Source organism: Melozone crissalis, unplaced genomic scaffold, assembly GCF_028551555.1.
Source record: "Melozone crissalis strain CALT ecotype California unplaced genomic scaffold, PUWL_Pcris_2 ptg000176l_1, whole genome shotgun sequence".
Taxonomy (NCBI): Eukaryota; Metazoa; Chordata; class Aves; order Passeriformes; family Passerellidae; genus Melozone; species Melozone crissalis.
In genome coordinates this window covers 377,439-396,529 of record NW_026535943.1, presented here as the reverse complement: position 1 = coordinate 396,529, position 19,091 = coordinate 377,439, and the positions used below count along the sequence as shown (strand labels likewise).

General features: G+C 56.3%; 1 protein-coding gene across 1 annotated transcript in view; it reads left to right on the top strand.

Moving 5' to 3' along the window:
* Positions 1 to 11,065, top strand: part of NRF1 (nuclear respiratory factor 1) — a 67,478-nt gene extending 56,413 nt beyond the window's left edge. The window contains exon 11 of the mRNA XM_054293672.1: positions 10,786 to 11,065. Within this exon, the coding sequence (XP_054149647.1) occupies positions 10,786 to 10,949 (164 nt within the window). The 3' untranslated portion in view covers positions 10,950 to 11,065. The remainder of the gene's footprint in view (positions 1 to 10,785) is intronic.
* Positions 11,066 to 19,091: the final 8,026 nt, after the last annotated feature.

The window sequence follows — 19,091 nt, the reverse complement described above, 5'->3', positions numbered from 1 at the left end:
ATCCCCATCTTACAGACTGTAAACTTCCTTTCCCTGTGGCTTTGCCCCCTCATTGCCACAGATCCCTGAACTTCCCCATCTCTGTTTTCCCCATGATTTTCACTTTGAACCTCCCAGGGGAATTTCAGTGAGCGTGTACTGGTGCTGACAAGTCCCAGGAGCTGATGACAGCTAAAGCAGGTGGTTTCAGCCTGAGACCCAGGTTCCTGCACCTCACAGGCAGCAATTCCCCTCAGTTCCCTGCAGGAATGAGGTGCCTGGGATCAGGTGGGCAGCAGTTGCTTGGTAGCCATGGAATCCCTGTGTTTCTGGAGCAGAAACCACCAGCAGGGTGTTTGTGGCTGCAGCAAATTGTCCACCAGTGGCCTGAGACAATCCTTATTCCATGTAAGCCAGAGCCCAGCCCTCGGGAGGGACCATCTGTTCCTCTGGCCTGGGGCAGATCTGAGCAGAGCCCTGCAGTGAAAGGCTCTCTGCAATTCCCCCGAGCCGCCTGATCTCTTCCCTTCCACCCCTTCCCATGGGGGAAACAACCAAAAACCCCAAAGCTTTGTACTGCCAGGCATTAGGGGAGCTCTAATTGGAGTGTAAAGTGGGACTGCTGCCTTTAAGTGGTGGCCATGGAGCTAATGGAAGTGGAATTTTATTGCTGGCATCCATGGGGGATGCTCAGCTCCTTTGAAGTGGCAGGGATCAGCAGCCAGGGGGGTTTCTGCTCAGTCAGAGCCAGCAGTGAGTTTGGTCTCTGTTATTTCCCATTGCTCTGACCCAAGGATGAGTTATGATGTCTTTCTCAGAGGCTCCTGGTGCGTTCTCTCAAAAAAAAACCAGTTTGAGTTGCACTTCCAAATAGGAATTACGTAATAAGAGGTTTGAAGTCCAGCTTGGACTCAGCCAGGTTTTAGGGTTTCTGTGTATTTGCTGCTGTTGGAGATGTGCTTCCTCACCTGTGGGCATCCCATCTGAGCCAGAGCTGTGGGAATTTGGGCCTGAATCATCCCAGCAAATAAAAAGCAGAATTCTCCAGCCACCACCACCACAGCTCTCTCATTTTCCAGCCTGTTCTGTCTGCCTGGGAAGGGACAGGACAGACTCTTGCACTGCTTGATTCCCCTCACAGATTTTGTCCATGTGCCACAAATCTCCACTTTGCACATCCACAGTGAGACCCACAGGGACAAAACAGCTGGAAATCTTCTTTTTGGGAAAACAAACTCATCCCTCTCCCTGCACCCATCATTGCTTTCTCTTGGTGTGCAAAGGACACTTCCAACCCCCAGGCCTGCGTGGTTGGAGCACAAAAGTCCTGTGCCTTCAGTCGCCAGGCCAGAGCCCAAAGTTTGTGTTTTTAGCACCAGATGTGCAGAGTTTGAAAGGGAGGAATCTGCCAGAGGCAGCAGCATTCCAAGGATAAATACTCTCAGGAGAGCGAGGTGGGAGCCCATCGCACCTGCCGGGCAGCGGGGGACGGTGGGCTACAGAAAAGGAGGAATGTGGACTGTAAAAACTTGCTCTTTACATGAAAAGTTCCACATCTGAGCCGTGTTTCCACTGTGATTTATTGCTTACCTCGATGAGGATGGGCCAGGTCCATCCTACCTGGGGGGAGCTGTGCCAAATGTGTCCTTTGTCCTATAAAGGACAGGCTATGGACACCAAAGCCCAGGAAGCTGCTGCAGGAGGGGATGTGCTGGTTTGCAGCAGGGTGCTTTTCTAGCTGGATTTGGAGGCTGTGCTTTCAGGAAAAGGGGGAAAAAAGGAGCCTTCAGGTGCATTTGCAGCCCCTTTTCCCCTGAGGAAAAAAGCCAAACTTACCTCCTGGTATCTGGGCAGGACCTAGTGCGAGGTGAGGCTCCAGCAGATCACCACAGCTGCAGCTTTTCGTATCAAGGTAAAGCTTTAAATGCCTTCCCAAGGAATTCTCCTCCTCCAAAGGCTCTCCTGGAGGGCTCCAGCCACCTCTGTTGGGTTAGGAGCACAGAATTCCCTGGCACAGAGGCACTGATGGGGCAGGGGGGGAGAACCGAGGCGTCGGAGCCGCCGGTTGGCCATGAATGTGCACCCTGTTGTGGCAGGGAAAGCTCCTGGGGAGCAAATCTGCAAAAATGCTGGGAAAATGGCTTTTAGATGGAGCCAGGGCCTATCTGGTTACAGATTGCCTTTCTGCCAGCACAATGGCTGCTTTATGTCTCCATGTGCTCAGCGCTCTCTAGGATGTGCCCGCGTCCGTCCGTGCTCGCTCGTGATCCGTCGGCCCCGCCGAAACCTGCCAGGCACCCCGAGCCTTAAATTCACATGGAGCTCCTCCCAGGCCCCAGGAAGGGCCTGGAGCCCATGAACTTCCCAGCCTCCTGCTCCTGGGACGTGTGGAAATTCCACTTTGGCAGCCATTGGTCTCTCATGGTGAGAATTGTGGAGAGCTTTGTTGGAGGCGGCCTGAGCTTCTCCGTGATGGATTTCACTGCAGGCTTTCCTCAGTGGGCCTCTCTGGGCCAAGTCAACATGTAAATATTGGTAAAATACCTGGCAGTGCCTTATTCTTACCTCCCACTTTACCTCCCACTTACACACTCCATGTTCTGTGTGGAATTAGAAATATTTTTGTTGCTCTGCCTGATATTGGGGTGTTACTTCTGTGGGGGCACTGAATTTTTGCACTCACCCAGTAAACCAAAGGATGCATTTCCTATGAATACATTAATGACCCCACTAAATCCCCCTCTCCAGCTATAGTATATCCCCTTTTACACTTGCATTTCATTGTCAGGCATGCTAGCAGCAGACTATTCATGTTGCAAGTGGAACATGGCAGAGGGTTCGTCAGGTGAGTGGATTTTTGTGGTGGTAGTTTGGAATGTTGGGATTTAGCTGGTTTCGCACTTGGACCCTTAGGTCCCTCTTGGTGTTTCTCGGGGTTAGAGGGGCTCTGTCTGTCTGGTTTTTGTGCCTGGGCACCGTTTGGGGTTGAAATGCCTTTGGGATGTGGTGATTTCACTCAGGTAATAAAATGCTTTTGTAATTTTAGGTGCCATGCTTCACACAGTAGCCATTAATAAAAACCTGTGGAAAATACAGGACACTAAAAGCTGTTTATAAAAGCAGGATAAGAACCCATCTCTTCCTCTGGGAGAGCCCCATGGATGTTAAAAGCAAAGTATTTTTGGCAAAATCTACCAGGGATCCCTTTGAGGTGATTGTTCAGAATCTGGTTCATGGGTTTAACACCTGATTCCTGGGGAGAGGAACAGAATGATTTATCCTGAGGTAAATCTCCCCAATTCCTGAGAAGCTGGGCACAGATAACCCCTGTCTGCCCCTGTTTTGTGCCAACACCCAGCAGATCGTGGGGGAAGCAGAGCCCAGCTGGAGCAGACCTTTGGGGTTTGGACTTTCTCTATTTTTATCTGTGTTTCGTGTCGAGATGATTGGCCACGATAGACTCCTAATCGTCTCAGGTGTGTCCACGCCAAAGCCAGCTCATCAGGGAGGCTTAGACAGGTTATTCTCTAAGCTCCCAGCCCTGGAGCCCAGGAAAAACCTTCCTTCCCGCAGGTGGACACATTCCCTGGGCTTGTCACCTCTCCTTAGTGACAAATCGACTCCAGTTTAAGGTGCCAGGCCCTGGAGACCCAGCACTGGAGGGGCAGGTCTAGGTGAGCACTGAGCTTAAGCAGGGACAGCTCAATTCTGCCTCAGGTGATGCCCAGGGGCTGTTCCCCAGCTCTGAACTCACCCCATGAAGGGGAGAGGAGGGGACAGATGGCCTCAGGTAAGGCAAAGTAAAAAGTGTGGAGCTAATCCACCCCCAGGACACCAAACTGCTGTTCTGCTTTTCCCAAGCACCCTTTTCTTGGGAGTTTTTCCATCAAAAAAAAAAAAAAGGGAAAAGCTGGGATTTCAGCTTGTTTCCCATGTTAAACATCACTGCAAGTTTTTTCCTCCTGGGACTGTCCTTGCTGCAAAGACAGAGGTCCATGGCACTGGTGTCACCAGGGAAGGACTCATTTGTCACCACTGCTGCAGACTGAGGGTCTTTGCTGTGCCAGGGAAGTCTGGGCATCAGTTTGGCTCACTGGGATTTGATTTCCCTCTTTCCATGGAAGTGCAGAGGCTCCAGAGGAAATAATTCCTGTCAGTCAGGAGCTCCAGCCCTGTGGCTTTTGTCTCAAAGTGCTGCCACTTAAAAGAAGTCCAGAAACCCCCTAAACGTCCAAAACAAAGCTCAAAAACTCAAAGCCCCCACAAAAGACCCGGAAGAAATAAGGGAGATTAAGCCAAAGATGTTTCAGATCTTGGCTAGGCCATGGCCCTTCCCTCCTCACAGGGAGGAAGAAACCAGGAATGTCCCAAAGATGCTGGTGCTCCCAGCCAGGGCAGGAAGGTTGGTTCCTGACTGAGATTCGGAGATAAACCCCAAGTTTGGATGTTTGGATTTTATTTAAAACAACACCTTGTTGCAAAATACCAAGTTTGGATGTTTGGATTTTATTTAAAACAACACCTTGTTGCAAAATACCAGCATTGTGCTGAAGCTGAGGGGTGGGAGGAAGATTGAGCTGTGTAAATGTGGTGTTGCCTCCTGACCTGCCCCATTCCAATGGTGTGGGGCAGGAGGTCCCAGATCAATTTGGGGGTCACTGAGACAGCAACTCCTGCTGCCCTGAGAGAGCAGGGAGGGAAAACTCCCTGCAGCAGATGCAGAGGAGCCAGATTCCCACTCTGCTAAGGAAAAGTCAGGCCTGTGATGTAACATAATTGATCTTTGATATCAAAGCCTCAGGTGCCTCAATAAATTGCTCTTTATTGGGGTTTTGACCAGAGTAGCTCCTGAAAAGACAGATGATGGAGGATCTTGAATGAGGACCACAGCTTCTTGCAGATAATTTGGTGGAGAAACCGTCACGTTCTGACCTGGCTGGCACAGAGGTTCTGTAGGGAAGAGCTGTCACTTGTGAGCCTGGAAAGTTCTCTCAGAGCTTGCATCACTGCATGGGGGGTTTGTGGTTTGTCAGCATCACAGAACCCAGACCAGCTTGCGTTGGAAGGGACCGAAGATCATCTCCTGTTCCAGCCACACCTCCCACTGTCCCAGGCTGCCCCAAGCCCTGTCCCAGCTGGCCTTGGACACCTCCAGAGATGGGGCACTGAGCCATTTCTGATGGGAAAAATCCTTCAGTTGTCATCCCGAGAGATGTCAGAGTCAATCACTGATGCTCTTGCAGCTGGAGTGGTAAAAGATGGAGGCTGAGCTTTCATTCATCTTATCTTAACCAAGTGTCAGTGTTGAGAGATGTCTCTGCTCCTCTGTCACTGCTGAGTGTGGTGGGATTCCTGAAATGCTTCATTCCTGAGGCTGGCTTTGGGTGAAGTCCCTTCCATGGTGTCGTGTCAGCACCTCGTGCCTCAAGGGACACGTTTGGTTTGGCATTCAGGGTTTGTCAGGGTAACACCTGACTTTGAGAGCTCTCGTTTCAGCTGCTGTGGCTGGACCTTGTTAAAAATGGGTTTATCTCCCTGGAAATACACCCTGGTGCCCACTGATGGCCCCTTCCTGCACCTCCTGAAGGCCTCTCAGTCAGTTCCCCAGAAGGGAGGTGCTCAAGAGGATATTTTATTGAAATCTTCACAAACCAAGCTCCCAGTCAAAGGAAACATCAAATAAAAATCATTTTTGGGACATTTTAACGTTTGTGCTGAGCAGTGTTGGCAGTGACACTCCAGGTGGTGGCCAAAAGTGGCGAGGACAGCAATGGGTTTTGCTCCAGGATTCTGTAGGACCATCCCCTTTCCTGAGCCAGCCTCAGTCTCACTTCTCTAAAACACCTCCAGTGGTGGAGACTCTGCTCCAGAGCTTCCCCAGCCTTATTTCAGCTGCCATCTGGGATTTTTCCACCTCCTTAGTGCAGGTTTCCATGCTGCACTTCAAGCTCGTGTCTTACTGAGGGAAAAACAATCAGAAAAGATGATTATTCCCTACTTACCTGCATCAGCCTTGATGTTTTACACCTGGGAATGCAGGCCAAAGCATGCCCAGTGCCCCTTTGTTGTGAAGGACAAACATTTCATTTTTTGGAGGTCTTCTGGCTTGATTTTGGGGGTTTTTTTTGTGTATTAAAATCTACTCATTCTGAATCACTGACAAGAATTCTTCCATCACCCCTTCAGAAGTCACCTTGGCTCTGCAGGGAGCTGGTGATGAGGTGGTTCTGCTGCCCTGTGAGCCCTGCAGTGCATTCCTGAGCCCAGGAATCTCAGCTGGATTCCTCAGCCCTGCCTCCAGAGCAGGGGAAGGAGAAGGTGCAGGAGTATCTGCCACCATCAGCAGGATGGTGCTCAGCACAGCTTGCTCTGGTTTCCCCCAGTGCTGATGGAAACCAACTCCTCTGGAGGAGCTGGACATCCACAGCCAAGAATGTCCAGTGGAAAATTCCCCTTTTTGAGCCTTTTCCATTTGGTGCTGAAACAGGGGCTGAGGGACTGCTGAGGTGGCTCACTCCTGGCCCTGCAGTGCTCACAGCTTGCAGCACTTAGGCCTTTGGTGCCCAAGAAACCAGAGCACAAAGAGTCAGCCTTGGCCTCTGGAGCCAAGGATCCCCAAGAGCAGCAGCAGTCGAGGTTCTGGGCTTTCATCCAGGCTTTCATCCAGGCTTTCATCTGGGTTTTCATCTGGGTTTTCATCTGGGTTTTCATCTGGGTTTTGCCTTGCTCCAAACCAGACAATGTCCTGTGCTCTCTGAGGGGCTCCAAGGTGATGGCTCCAGTCCTTGTGCATTTTCCATTTTGTGACATAGACGAACTGCCAAGAGCAACAGTTCTGTGCTGCTTCATGACCCCAGACTTGTGTCCCCACTCCTCCTCCATCCCAGCAATGTTCCTTGGGACATCTCATCCTACAGAGCCATAAACTCCCCTTAGGGGACATCTCCACTCTTAGGTTCTTCCCTCAAGTGCTGAGCAGTTCCCACCATCCCCAGGTGCCTGGAGCTGGCTCCTCACCCCTGCTGAGCACAGGAGGGGCTTTTTGGGGGCTCCATGGTGGGGAAGCAAAGGCACAGCCTGGCTGCCTCTTCCTGGGAGCCCGTGGGCACGGTCTGTGCTGCTCTGTGTGTGATCCGTGCCCTCTGCTGCTGTCCCTGCCAGGCAGGAGCTGCTCTGAGCAGCCCCAGGTTCCAGTGGGCTCCCATCCCCTGCCTGCCCCGTTCCTCACAGCCCCACTCCACTTTCTGTGCACAAATGCATTTCCCAAAGACTCGAGAAGTTGGTTTGGGGTTGGTTTGGTTTGGGTTTTTTTTGTCTAATGGATTTCCTGTTTTTAATACAATTGAAAGGGTCTGAAATCCACGCTTTAGATTAACATATGCCAGCTAGATTAGGGCTAATCAGGGCGCAGGTCTGAGCAGATGCAGCGCGGGGCCAATCCCAGACCTGATTACAGCATCTCAGTGCTCTAATCGTCTCTCTCCCAAGGGCGATCAGCCCTGCTCTAATGCACAGCAGACTTTGCAGCCCTCTCTGCTCTGGTTTGTCACCACCCCTGGCAGGAAGGGCCACCACGTCATCTGCTGAGGCGATTTGCGCTAATCCCGCGCAGAGCAGAGCGGGATCCGCGCCGTGCCGCCTCTCACCGAGGCTTCCCGGAGCTCCCAGAGCTGCCCAGGCTGGGCCAAGCCCTGGCTGAACCAACTCACCCTTCCCAAGCACCTCCCAGGCCTCTCCAGTGCCTGGTTTTGGCGCGTTTGGGCAGCTCGAGCATCGTGTGCTCCGTGTCCCACAGGGTGGTGGTGGTGGCTCTGCTCCCTGGGCTGTCCGTGCTTGATCTCCTCTGGGTTAACAACCCAAGTCACCCAAAGAGCTTAGTTGGCTTCTTGGTCTGGAGCAGGGATTTGAGGTGCATGCCAGGCCAGAGCTCCAGCTCGTGCCTAAACTGGGATGGGCTGTGTTCCCTGAGGGGTCTGCTCGGAGATTTCCCCCAGCAGGGCTGAGCCTGAGCTCTGGTTGCTCATTTCTGCTGTTCCTGAAATTCCCACTGACCAGAGGGAGCTGGGAGGCTCCTCCTGGCTCTGTGCCCCTGTGGGAGCTGGTGCTGAGCAGCCAAGCAGGGAAGCAGCTCCTTGGCTGGGCTGGGAGGGTGGCCAGGACCCCTCAGGCTGGGGGATCAGGAACATTCCCAGCCCCAGAGCCCGAGGGAGGGCGGAGACAGCGCCGGGGTCACCCACCTGGTCAGCATGATTACCTCCTAAGCTTTCCTGTCTGCACACAGAGTTATCCAAGGACACAGAGCTGCCTCTGTTACCAAACCAGTGCCCTTGGTGGGGCAGGGCTCTGCTCCTGCTCCTCAGCCCAAAGGGATTGTGCTGCTTTTTCAGGAAAGCCTCGCTCGGGAGCCTGGGCAGGGCTGCCCATCCATCCATCCCTCCCATGCTGCTGCTGCTGCTGGAAGCATTTGCTCACCTCAAAAAACTGGTTTTTCCCCCAGCAGAGCTGTGGGTAGTTTCTGAAATGTCTAAATTATCTCGCTTGTCCAAATCCCCCTTGGCCAAGCCAAAGGTGGAGGTGGGCGCAGGGATAACACCGGGGTAGAACGATGGAGTTTCTCCTGCCAGCCTGCGGGATTTGCCATCCCCCTGCCCTGCCCAGCTCTATTGAGAGCTCATTGCTATTTTTTGCACCTCTTTCCGCCGTTCACATCACAGTGACCCTCAGGGGCCCCGTTGTTTTGCTGTCACCTTGGTTGGTGTTTCCTGGCTCACCAGGACTCACCCTTGGCACTGCGGCGTTTTCCTGCCAGCCCGAAGCTTTGCCAGCTCCATCCTCAGCCTGGAGGCCTCTGATCCATTCCTGCAGCCTTGGGAAAAGCTGTTCCTACTTTGCTGGACCCATCCATGGTTGGGGAAGGGCTGGGAAAGGGGAATTGCTTTCCTGTCTCTGTTCTGTGTGTCACACACACACTGTGAGAGCCTGGGGCAGTGCCCAGGGCTTGCTGCCCTTTCCCTGTGGGGGCAGAAGGACCTGGCTGGGATGGGGAGGGAGCAGAAGGAAGGGAATTGTGTTGGAGAAGGTTGTAATGGGGTTCATGGATGCACAGCAATGGGATCCTCTCATGTGCCACCAGTGGGTGACTGCAGAGTTACAGGGGATGGGAGAAGCCAAATTTATCCCTTCCTCAGCCCCACAGTTCCCAGTTCTGGGCATATCAAGTGGAAAACACATGTGGGGAGTGTGTTCCTCCTCAGTGGGGGATCCCTGGTGGGCTGTGGGGTGGGTGGGAGCAAGCCCTGCTCCAGGAAAGCTCAGCCTGATGGGTTTGGCTGAGCAGCTCCCTCTGTACCACCCCAAACATGGCTGGGCTGGGTTCCTCCTCCAGAAATGATGTTATTTCTTTGCTCCTCATCCTTATTCCCTCCCTGGAGCTGTACAGCCCCGGGGTGTGGGCCCCAAGGTGCTGTCACCCACCTCAGCCCCATCCATCCCTGTTCCCATCCCGCTGGCTCCAGGGAGGGCAGATCCAGCTCAGCGAGGGCACCAAGGCACAGAGCATCCACCCAGCCTGGGCACAGCTGGGGGCACTTCCTGAAGTTCTAGAGTCCTGAAGTTCCTTCCTGATTGCTGCTTTTCATGGACAGAGTCATGGCATGGTTTGGGTGGGAAGGAACTTTAAAGATCATCCAGTTCCAACCCAAACCATGGGCAGGGACACCTTCAGATATCCCAGGGTGCTCCAAACCCAACTTCCAACCTTGGGCACTGCAGGGATCAGGGGCAGCCCCAGCTGCTCTGGCAATGCCAGCCCAGGCAGGAATTGCTCATTGCCAAGATGCCATCCATGGCTGCCCTCTGGCAGTGGGAGCCATTCCCTGGGTGCTGTCCCTGCAGGCCTTGTCCCCAGTCCCTCTGCAGCTCTGCTGGAGCCCCTGCAGGCCCTGCCATGTGCTGGGAGCTCTCCCTGGATCCCTCCCTGCTCCAGGGGAACATTCCCAGCTCTCCCTGGATCCCTCCCTGCTCCAGGGGAACATTCCCAGCTCTCCCTGGATCCCTCCCTGCTCCAGGGAACATTCCCAGCTCTCCCTGGATCCCTCCCTGCTCCAGGGGAACATTCCCAGCTCTCCCTGGATCCCTCCCTGCTCCAGGGGACATTCCCAGCTCTCCCTGGATCCCTCCCTGCTCCAGGGAACATTCCCAGCTCTCCCTGGATCCCTCCCTGCTCCAGGGAACATTCCCAGCCTGGCTCCAGAGCAGAGGGGCTCCAGCCCTGCAGCAGCTCTGGGGCCTCCTCTGTGCTCCCCCAGCAGCTCCAGGTGCTCACAGGGTTGAGAATCCCCCTCCAAGTGGGAGAGCTCCAAAGAACCCCCCAGAGCAGCCCCCACACCCTGGGCACCGCCCATGGCACTGTCCCCACACCCATGGGCACCTCCCAGGGCTGTGTCCCCACACCCATGGGCACCTCCCATGGCCCTGTCCCCACACCCATGGGCACCTCCTGTGGCTCTGTCCCCACACCCATGGCACCTCCTGTGGCCCTGTCCCCACACCCTGGGCACCTCCCATGGCCCTGTCCCCACACCCTGGGCACCGCCCCTGGCCCTGTCCCCACACCCATGGGCACCTCCTGTGGCTCTGTCCCCACACCCTGGGCACCGCCCATGGCACTGTCCCCACACCCTGGGCACCTCCCATGGCTCTGTCCCCACACCCTGGGCACCGCCCATGGCACTGTCCCCACACCCTGGGCACCGCCCATGGCCCTGTCCCCCCTGCTGACCGCGCTGGTGTCCCTTTGTCCCGCAGGGCTGGTGCAGATCCCGGTGAGCATGTACCAGACGGTGGTGACCAGCCTGGCGCAGGGGAACGGCCCGGTGCAGGTGGCCATGGCGCCGGTGACCACGCGCATCGCGGACACGGCCGTCACCATGGACGGGCAGGCCGTGGAGGTGGTGACCCTGGACCAGTGACCCCGGAGCGGCCCCCGGCCCTGCCCAGCCTCCTCCTCTGCAGATTTTTTACGCCTCTCCAGAGATGCAATCAGGTGGCATTTTGAGTCTCCCGGCTTTGGAAACAAAACTTTTTTTTTTTTTTTAATTTTTTTTTCTCTCTTTTTTTTTTTTTTTTTTAAATCGAGAAAACTAGAAAAAAAAACCACAAAAAAACCAACCAAATCCTGGCGGAGGATGTGTGTAAAGTGCATTTTTCTAGCGCCACTCTGCTCTCGGAGGAATGAGAAGCCAAATTGTGACGGGACTTTGATTCTGAGGAGGTTGGAAAGAAAAGGAAAAGAAAAATAAAGCGACCCTTGATGCCCCGTTTTCCCCCACGTGGGATCGAGCAGGAGGAGGCTGGGGGGCAGCACGGACACCCTCGGCCAGCACCGACCTCGACAGCAAATTAGGTATCAAAGATTTTAATATGGACTTTTATATTCTGAAAAACCCACCCTGGATACACAAACAAAACAGAAAAAAAAAACAAACCAACAAACCACAAAAGGAAAAAAAACAAACAAAAAAAAAGCTTGGGGAAAAAAAGAAAAAAAAAAAAGACTCCTGGGAAGGAAGAAAAAAAAAAAATTGAAAAAAAAATGAAATGCATGTGTGACTGCAGGGGGGTGGATGGAGACCTCCCGAAGGGATGGATGATGCTCTTCCAGGAGCCTGCCGCAGGATCCGCGCCCGCTGGGCTCCCTTGGTGCACACTGGAGACCTGTTCCTACTTCTCTGCTCTCGTACCTGCCATTTTACATCCTCGGGGTTGTTTTTTTTTTTTTTCCTTTATTATTATTATTATTGTTGATGTTGTTGTTATTGTTATTATTATTTCGTGGCTCTAGACTGGAGCGGAAGCGCCTCTAAAGGGGCTCTGGCTGTGTCCCCCCCCTTTTCTCCCACCACATTCCTGGGATTTCCCTCAAAAGGAGCCACCTTGGGCTCGCCCCATTCCCAGCCCCAGCTCTCCCCCTGCAGATCCTACAGGAAAAGCTTTGCCTGAGGGGGGATGCGAGCGAGACCCTTCCCTTTGGGGGCCCCTCTTGCCCCCAGCCCTGCCCCAGCCTGGTCCTGCCCTGTGCCTCTCCCAGCACGGTTTTAACCCCAAAATCCTTCCCAGGAGGGTTCCAAAAGCCTTTGGGGTGGGGTGGGGGTGTTTTTGGGGGGCAGATTTTACTCAGCATCCCCATGGGCCAAACCCTGGTGCCCAACCAAGCCCCTTCCCCCCCTGCAAGCACTTCCCGTGGGATTTCATTTTTGGGGTTATTTTGGGGGGTTTTTTATTCTCATTTCCACGTGGCCGTTCAAGTTCTCCACGTCTCGCTCTGCCTTCGAGGGAGTTTTCAGATTCTTGTATTTACTTGTTTTATATGGGAGAAAAAAACAAAAACCCACAAAAAACAAACCTATCCAATGTTCTTTGTATACAGTTCTTGGGTCCTTTTTCCGAGGGGAGGGAGATCTTTCCATAGAGACAGTCCTGGTTCTCCAATCCATGACGTTTTTTGGGTTTGGTTCTTTTTCTAATGATTATTTTTTTATCGTCGTTGTGAAGATGTCGGTGGCTTTCCAAGTCAGTGTTTCTTTGGCGATGAAATGAGGTTCTTTTAGTCCTCCCACCCCCCCAAAAATAAAGAGACAAAAACCAGGCAAATAGCAGAGCATGGACCCCCCCCTTGTTTTCCCAGTGTCTATTATTGCCTCATTCAATAAATTGTTACAAATGTGTCTACCCAGTGTCCAACTCTCCTGTTTTGGGGGGACTTTGGGGAATATTTGGGAATATTTGCCATCCCTCCCTTCCTGGCGGGAGTTTTGGGCTTTGGTCCCTCCCCTGTCCCGTGTTGGGGCTGGAGAGGAGAAGCTGAGCATCACCTCATGGTGATGGTTTTGGGGTTTAACCCTTTTTTTTGGTGCAATTTATCTCATTTTCATCTTCCAGCATCAGCCTTGGGGCTGCTGGAGCATCCCCCCCATGCTGAGCTGCCTTTTGGGGTGAATTCCTCCATTTCCAGCCCCGTCTCGCCCCCAGGGCCGATGGTTTTTTGGGATGCAAACCCAAGGAGGAGGCAGGAAACGCAGGGATGGGTTTGAGCAGCTTTATTGAAGGATGGTTCTGGATCCAGGGAATCCTGCAGGGCTCCTGGGTGGGAGGAAGAGCAGGAGAAGCTGGAAGGACAAAGAGAGGGAGGGAAGGAGCAGTGGGGCCGCTTCCCTGGGGATGCTGCCAGCAATTCCCAGGAGCTGGAGCGGATCCCTGGGACATGGAAGGTGCTGGGAGGGTGACCTGGGGCTTTGGGGACCTCTGGGGACCCCAGGACATCCCATGGCCCCAAAGGGTGCAGCAGCAGGGCCGGGGGAGGCGGCTCGGGCTGGCAGACGCTGCTGGGAGGGTTTAATCTTCATTAATCGGCCTTAATCAGCAGCAGGGCCCCTGCTGGGGCAGCTCTGCAGCCCCCAGCACCAACAGCCTCCAGCCCAAACTGGGAGAGACTGGGGGGGCTGGAACCTGCACCAGTAACCCCAACCCCATACTGGGAGAGACTGGGGGGGCTGGAACCTGCACCAGTAACCTGCACCCCATACTGGGAGAGACTGGGGGGGCTGGAACCTGCACCAGTAACCTGCACCCCATACTGGGAGAGACTGGGGGGGCTGGAACCTGCACCAGTAACCTGCACCCCATACTGGGAGAGACTGGGGGGGCTGGAACCTGCACCAGTAACCTCCATCCCATACTGGGAGACACTGGGGGGGCTGGAACCTGAGCCAGTAACCCCAGCCCCATACTGGGAGAGACTGGGGGGGCTGGAACCTGCATCAGTAACCTCCATCCCATACTGGGAGAGACTGGGGGGGCTGGAACCTGAACCAGTAACCTCCATCCCATACTGGGAGAGACTGGGGGGGCTGGAACCTGCACCAGTAACCTCCATCCTGTACTGGGAGAGACTGGGGGGGCTGGAACCTGCACCAGTAACCCCAGCCCCATACTGGGAGAGACTGGGGGGGCTGGAACCTGAACCAGTAACCTCCATCCCATACTGGGAGAGACTGGTGGGGCTGGAGCCTGAACCAGTAACCTCCATCCTGTACTGGGAGAGACTGGGGGGGCTGCACCCATTCCCTGCCCCCTTTGCATTGGGGGGGCCTTTGTGTGGATTTTCTGCCTCTACCCACCCCCAGGGAGGGCCCTGAATTACAAAATGTGGCCCCAAATTGGAGGATTTGACCCCAAAAATGGAGGTGGACGCTCAGGGTGAGCCCGGCTGCTGCAGCTGGGAAGGGCCAGGATGAGGGGGGGTCCTGGGGGGCTCCCCCAGAGGGAGCAGATCCTGGGAATGCTGACCCTGGGAATGCTGACCCTGGGAATGCTGACCCTGGTGGGACCGGCTGCACCTTGGGGCGGGGCCTCTGGGGAGGGGCGGAGCTCCTGGGGGTGTGGTCAGGGGTGGGGCTGGGGAGGCTCCACCCCCTGACCCCCCCAAATCCTGCCCCGGCAGGGCAGGGCCCGCTCTGAGCGAGGGTGGGGTTAAATCAGCACTGGGGGAGGGAGGGACGGACAGACAGACAGACAGACAGACAGGGATGGATGGATGGATGATGGATGGATGGATGGATGGATGGATGGATGGATGGATGCATGGATGCATGGATGGATGGATGATGGATGGATGGATGATGGATGGATGGATGGATGGATGGATGATGGATGGATGCATGGATGGATGGATGATGGATGGATGGATGGGGGATGGATGGATCCACGCGTGGACAGACAGACAGACAGGGGATGGGTGTCCGTACAGCCAATGGATGTGGCTGCAGGAGTACACACACGTTGGGCGTTTGTTACCTGGACGAGCAGACGGATGAACGACCAGACAGACACACGGACACCCTGTGCCCCCACAGCCCCCACCACCCCCAGCAGGGCCATGGGGACCCCCACCCGTCCGTCTGTCCGTCCCTCCCTGCCCCCAGCCCGGGCAGGATGATTGGAGCCTGCCCTAATCCAGCGTGATCCAATCTCCGTGGGCTAATGCCGAAAGCTCCGTAATCACCAGCGCTGCCCTACATTCCCTGCACATCCAGCACAGGGGTGGGCACAGCCCCCACCCAGCACAGCCCCAGCCCCCTCCCCTCATCCCCCTGTCCCTGAGAGCTGCCACCATCCCTGTGCCACACCTGGGGACAGGCAGGGGACACGGGGCAGCTGCCACCGCCCGCTGCTGCTTCAAACGTGCCTCAGTTTCCCCCCTGCACGGGGATGGCGTGGGGTGGGATCCAGGAACAGGGGTGGGATCCAGGAGCGAGGATGGGATCTAGGAACAGGTGTGGGATCCGGGAGCAGGGGTGGGATCCGGGAGCAGGGGTGGGATCCGGGAACAGGAATTGGATCCAGGGCTGGGGCAGGGTTGGTGGCCTGACCCCATCCCCGCAGGGCCCTGCGCAGACCAGGGCTGGATCAGCCCTTGAGCCCGGAGTCACACCGGGACACGCGGCCACGCTGCTCCAATGACCGGTGTCCCACAGATCCCGGTTCCCCCCTGCCATGGAGATGGGCTGGGGTGCCAGACCCCCCTCTGGGGCTGGGGGGTGGCCCAGCATCCCTATCCTCCCAAACCACGTGTGCAGGGCACCCACAGCATCCCCCAGATCCACGCGGATGGAGCAGGGCCCTCCCCAGACCCCACAGCAGAGCCCTGGGGGTGCCAGGGGGTTCCAGGAGACACCAGGGGACACCAGGGGACACCAGAGGACACCAGGGGACTGTCATGTCTGTGGCAGTGCCCCGGGGCCGTAGTTGGCAAGTCTAGAACCACCGGATCCTGCTACCGCACCAGTGTGAGTTCTACCATTGCCAAAGGCAGCCCCGGGGCAGCCAGGCCCAGCCTGGGGACAGCCGGGGACAGCGGCCACCGAGCCGGGCCTGGAGAGCTGCAAAAAACAGGAAAAATTCATCATTTCACCCATGGGGCCAGAAAACCCCACACGGGGCTCCAGATCCCCCCGGGGAGGGGGACAGGAGGTGCAGGGTCCATCCTGCTCGTGGTGGCCACCACAAGGACATGGCCTGGCCGAGGTGTCCCCGTGGGCTGGGACACCTCGTTGGCATGGACACCCCCTCAGCATCACCACGTTGGCATGGACATCCCCTCAATGTCACCAAATTGGGATGAACACCTCCTCAATGTCACCACGTTGGGATGGACACCCCCTCAATGTCACCACCCTGGGATGGACACATCCTCAATGTCACCACGTTGGGATGGACACCCCCTCAATGTCACCGTGTTGGGATGGACACGTCCTCAATGTCACCATGTTGGGATGGACACGTCCTCAATGTCACCATGCTGGGATGGACATGTCCTCAATGTCACCACCTTGGGATGGACACGTCCTCAATGTCACCACATTGGGATGGACACCCCCTCGGTGTCACCATGCTAGGATGAACACCTCTTCAATGTCACCATGGCGTGGGTGGGATGGACACCCTCTCAGTGTCACCGTGTTGGGATGGACACGTCCTCAATGTCACCATGTTGGGATGGACACGTCCTCAATGTCACCATGCTGGGATGGACATGTCCTCAATGTCACCACCTTGGGATGGACACGTCCTCAATGTCACCACGTTGGGATGGACACACCCTCGGTGTCACCACGCTGGGATGGACACTCCCTCAGTGTCACAGTGTCACCACGTTGGGATGGATACCCTCTCAGTGTCACCATGTTGGGATGGACACATGGACACCTTCAGGGTCACCACATTGGGATGGACACCCCCTCAGTGTCACCATGTTGCCATGAACACCCCCTCAGTGTCACCACATTGGGATGGACACCCCCTTGGTGTCACCACGTTGGGATGGACACCCCCTTGGTGTCACCGTGTCACCACAGCGTGGGTGGGATGGACAAACACCCCTCCCTCATCCCAGCAATTCCAGAGGCGTTCCCAGCCCCCCATCCCAGCATTCCCACCCCAATCCCCGGCGCTGCTCCGTCCCCGTTGCTGCTCTCCCCGCCCTCTCCCATATTGGCACTACACATAATTGCTCAAAAGCTACAAATCAAAGCAAAAATGTGCTAGTGCCAAAACGGGCCAGGCGGCGTCGGCGACGGCCCCGCGGCGCCCGCGGGTCTTTCTCTGCTCTGTTTATGGCCCTATGGTAATTCACTGACCGCGGGGTTGCACAGTGAATTCTACCAGTGCCATACACAGAACAGGAGTAGCGAGCTCGCACCTGCCCCTTTTCCCCTGGATTTCCACCCAAATCCGCCACCAGCAGGAGCCCGACGCCCCCGGAGCGGCGGCAGGAAAAGGGGAATTGATTGTTATTGATTGGCAAAGTGATTTGGGAATGGCTGAGCGAGGGGAGATGCTCACCCTGGTGGGGAGGATCCGGGCCCCAGCTCAGCTGGGGGATTTTTTGGGATGGGGATGCTGGAAGCCATTTCCCAGCCACTGCACTTCCAGGGTTATCCGGGAATCCCAGCCCCAGGTTTGCCACCCCCCGGGAAGGCTGCAGACCCCTGAAATGGTCCCAGACCCCCAAAATGTGCCAACCTCCCCCCGATGGCCACAAGCCCCCCAAAACGGTCCCAGATCTCAAAATGTTGCAAAGTTTCTGGGTGGTTCCCCAACCCCCAGAACGCCGCAATCCCTCCAATTAATTCCAAACTGTCCAGACGGCTGCAGCCCCCATAAAATGCTTCAACCCCCCAAAAGGTTGCAACCCCCATGGATGACTGAAAGCCCCCCAAAATTTGCAGCTCCTCTGGATGGCTGCAAGCCCCCAGAAGGTTAAAACCCCTCTGGATGGTCACAGACACCCCCAAAATGTTGTAACCTCCCCTGGATGCTTTTGAAGCATGCAGATAAACTTGAATTCCCCTCCAAAAAAAAACTCCTGCAACCCCCTGAAAGGTTACAAACCCCCTGAATGGCAGAACCCCCAAAAACATTTGAGAAGAATTTTGATGGCTTTGGACCCTCCAAAACTGCAACACCCCAAAAAGGATGCAGATCTCCAGGATGGCTGCAAACCCCCAGATGGCTGCAAGCCCCCCAAAATGCTGAACCACCCCCCCAATGGCTGCAAGCCCCCCAAATCTTGCAGACCCCCATTGCTGCTGAAGATCCTCCCAAAGCTCGAGCCCACCCAAGAGGATGCAGATCCCCTCGAGTGGTTGAGACCCCTGGATGGCCGCAGGACCCCCAGAAATTTCCAACCCCCTCAGATGGTGGCACAGCCCCCCGGATGGAGCAGACCCCGGCTGGCAGCGACACCGTCCCCAGGGCCGCGGCGGCCGTGCCGCAGGAGGAGGAGGAGGAGGAGGAGGAAGGCACAAAGTCTCCTTTGTGTGGCAAAGCCGAGGCCCCGGCGAGCCCAGAGGGCCGGGATGAGCTCGGGGTCCCCGGATGCGGTGCTGGGAGCTGAACCCCCTCGAGGACACAGCCCCCGGCCCCTCACACCCCATCCGGCCTCGAATTTGGGGACAAAGAGGGGCAGCGACCCTCGCTGGGCTCGGCCACCCCCGCGGCGTGGCAGTGTCACACACGGAGGGGTCAGCGCCAGCAGGGACAGAGCTGTCCCCAGCCCACACCCACCTCTGGGGCTCCAGCAGCAACACCCCCAGGATTCACCCAAAACTCCTGGAGAAACCCCAAAACCCTGTGGGGCTCGGCCAAGCAACCCAAGGGGAAGAGGAGAAGAGAAGCCCCCATGACCACAGCTCGGTCCTCACCTGGGGGACACCGCCCTGGCGCCGTGGTGGCCTGGGGACAGGGGGACAGCAGGGACAGGGTCCTGGGGGACGCAGCCAGGCCGAGCCCGTGGCCATCCTTGGCCATCCTTGGCGCGACTTTGGGCGACGCCTTGGCCCCGATCCGGCCCCGGCCGCCCGCGTGGCCCCGGCACCGCGCCAGGCGGGACCCGGGCACTGCCCCCGGCCTTGGGGTGCCCCCTTTGTCCCCGTGCCCCTTTGTCCCCGTCGCCCGCCCCCGCCCCGGCCGCTGCGGCACCGGGCTGGGCTGAGGCGGCCCAGCCCCTCTGCGGAGCCGCCGTGACGTGCGAGGCCGGAGCTGCCGCATTGCGG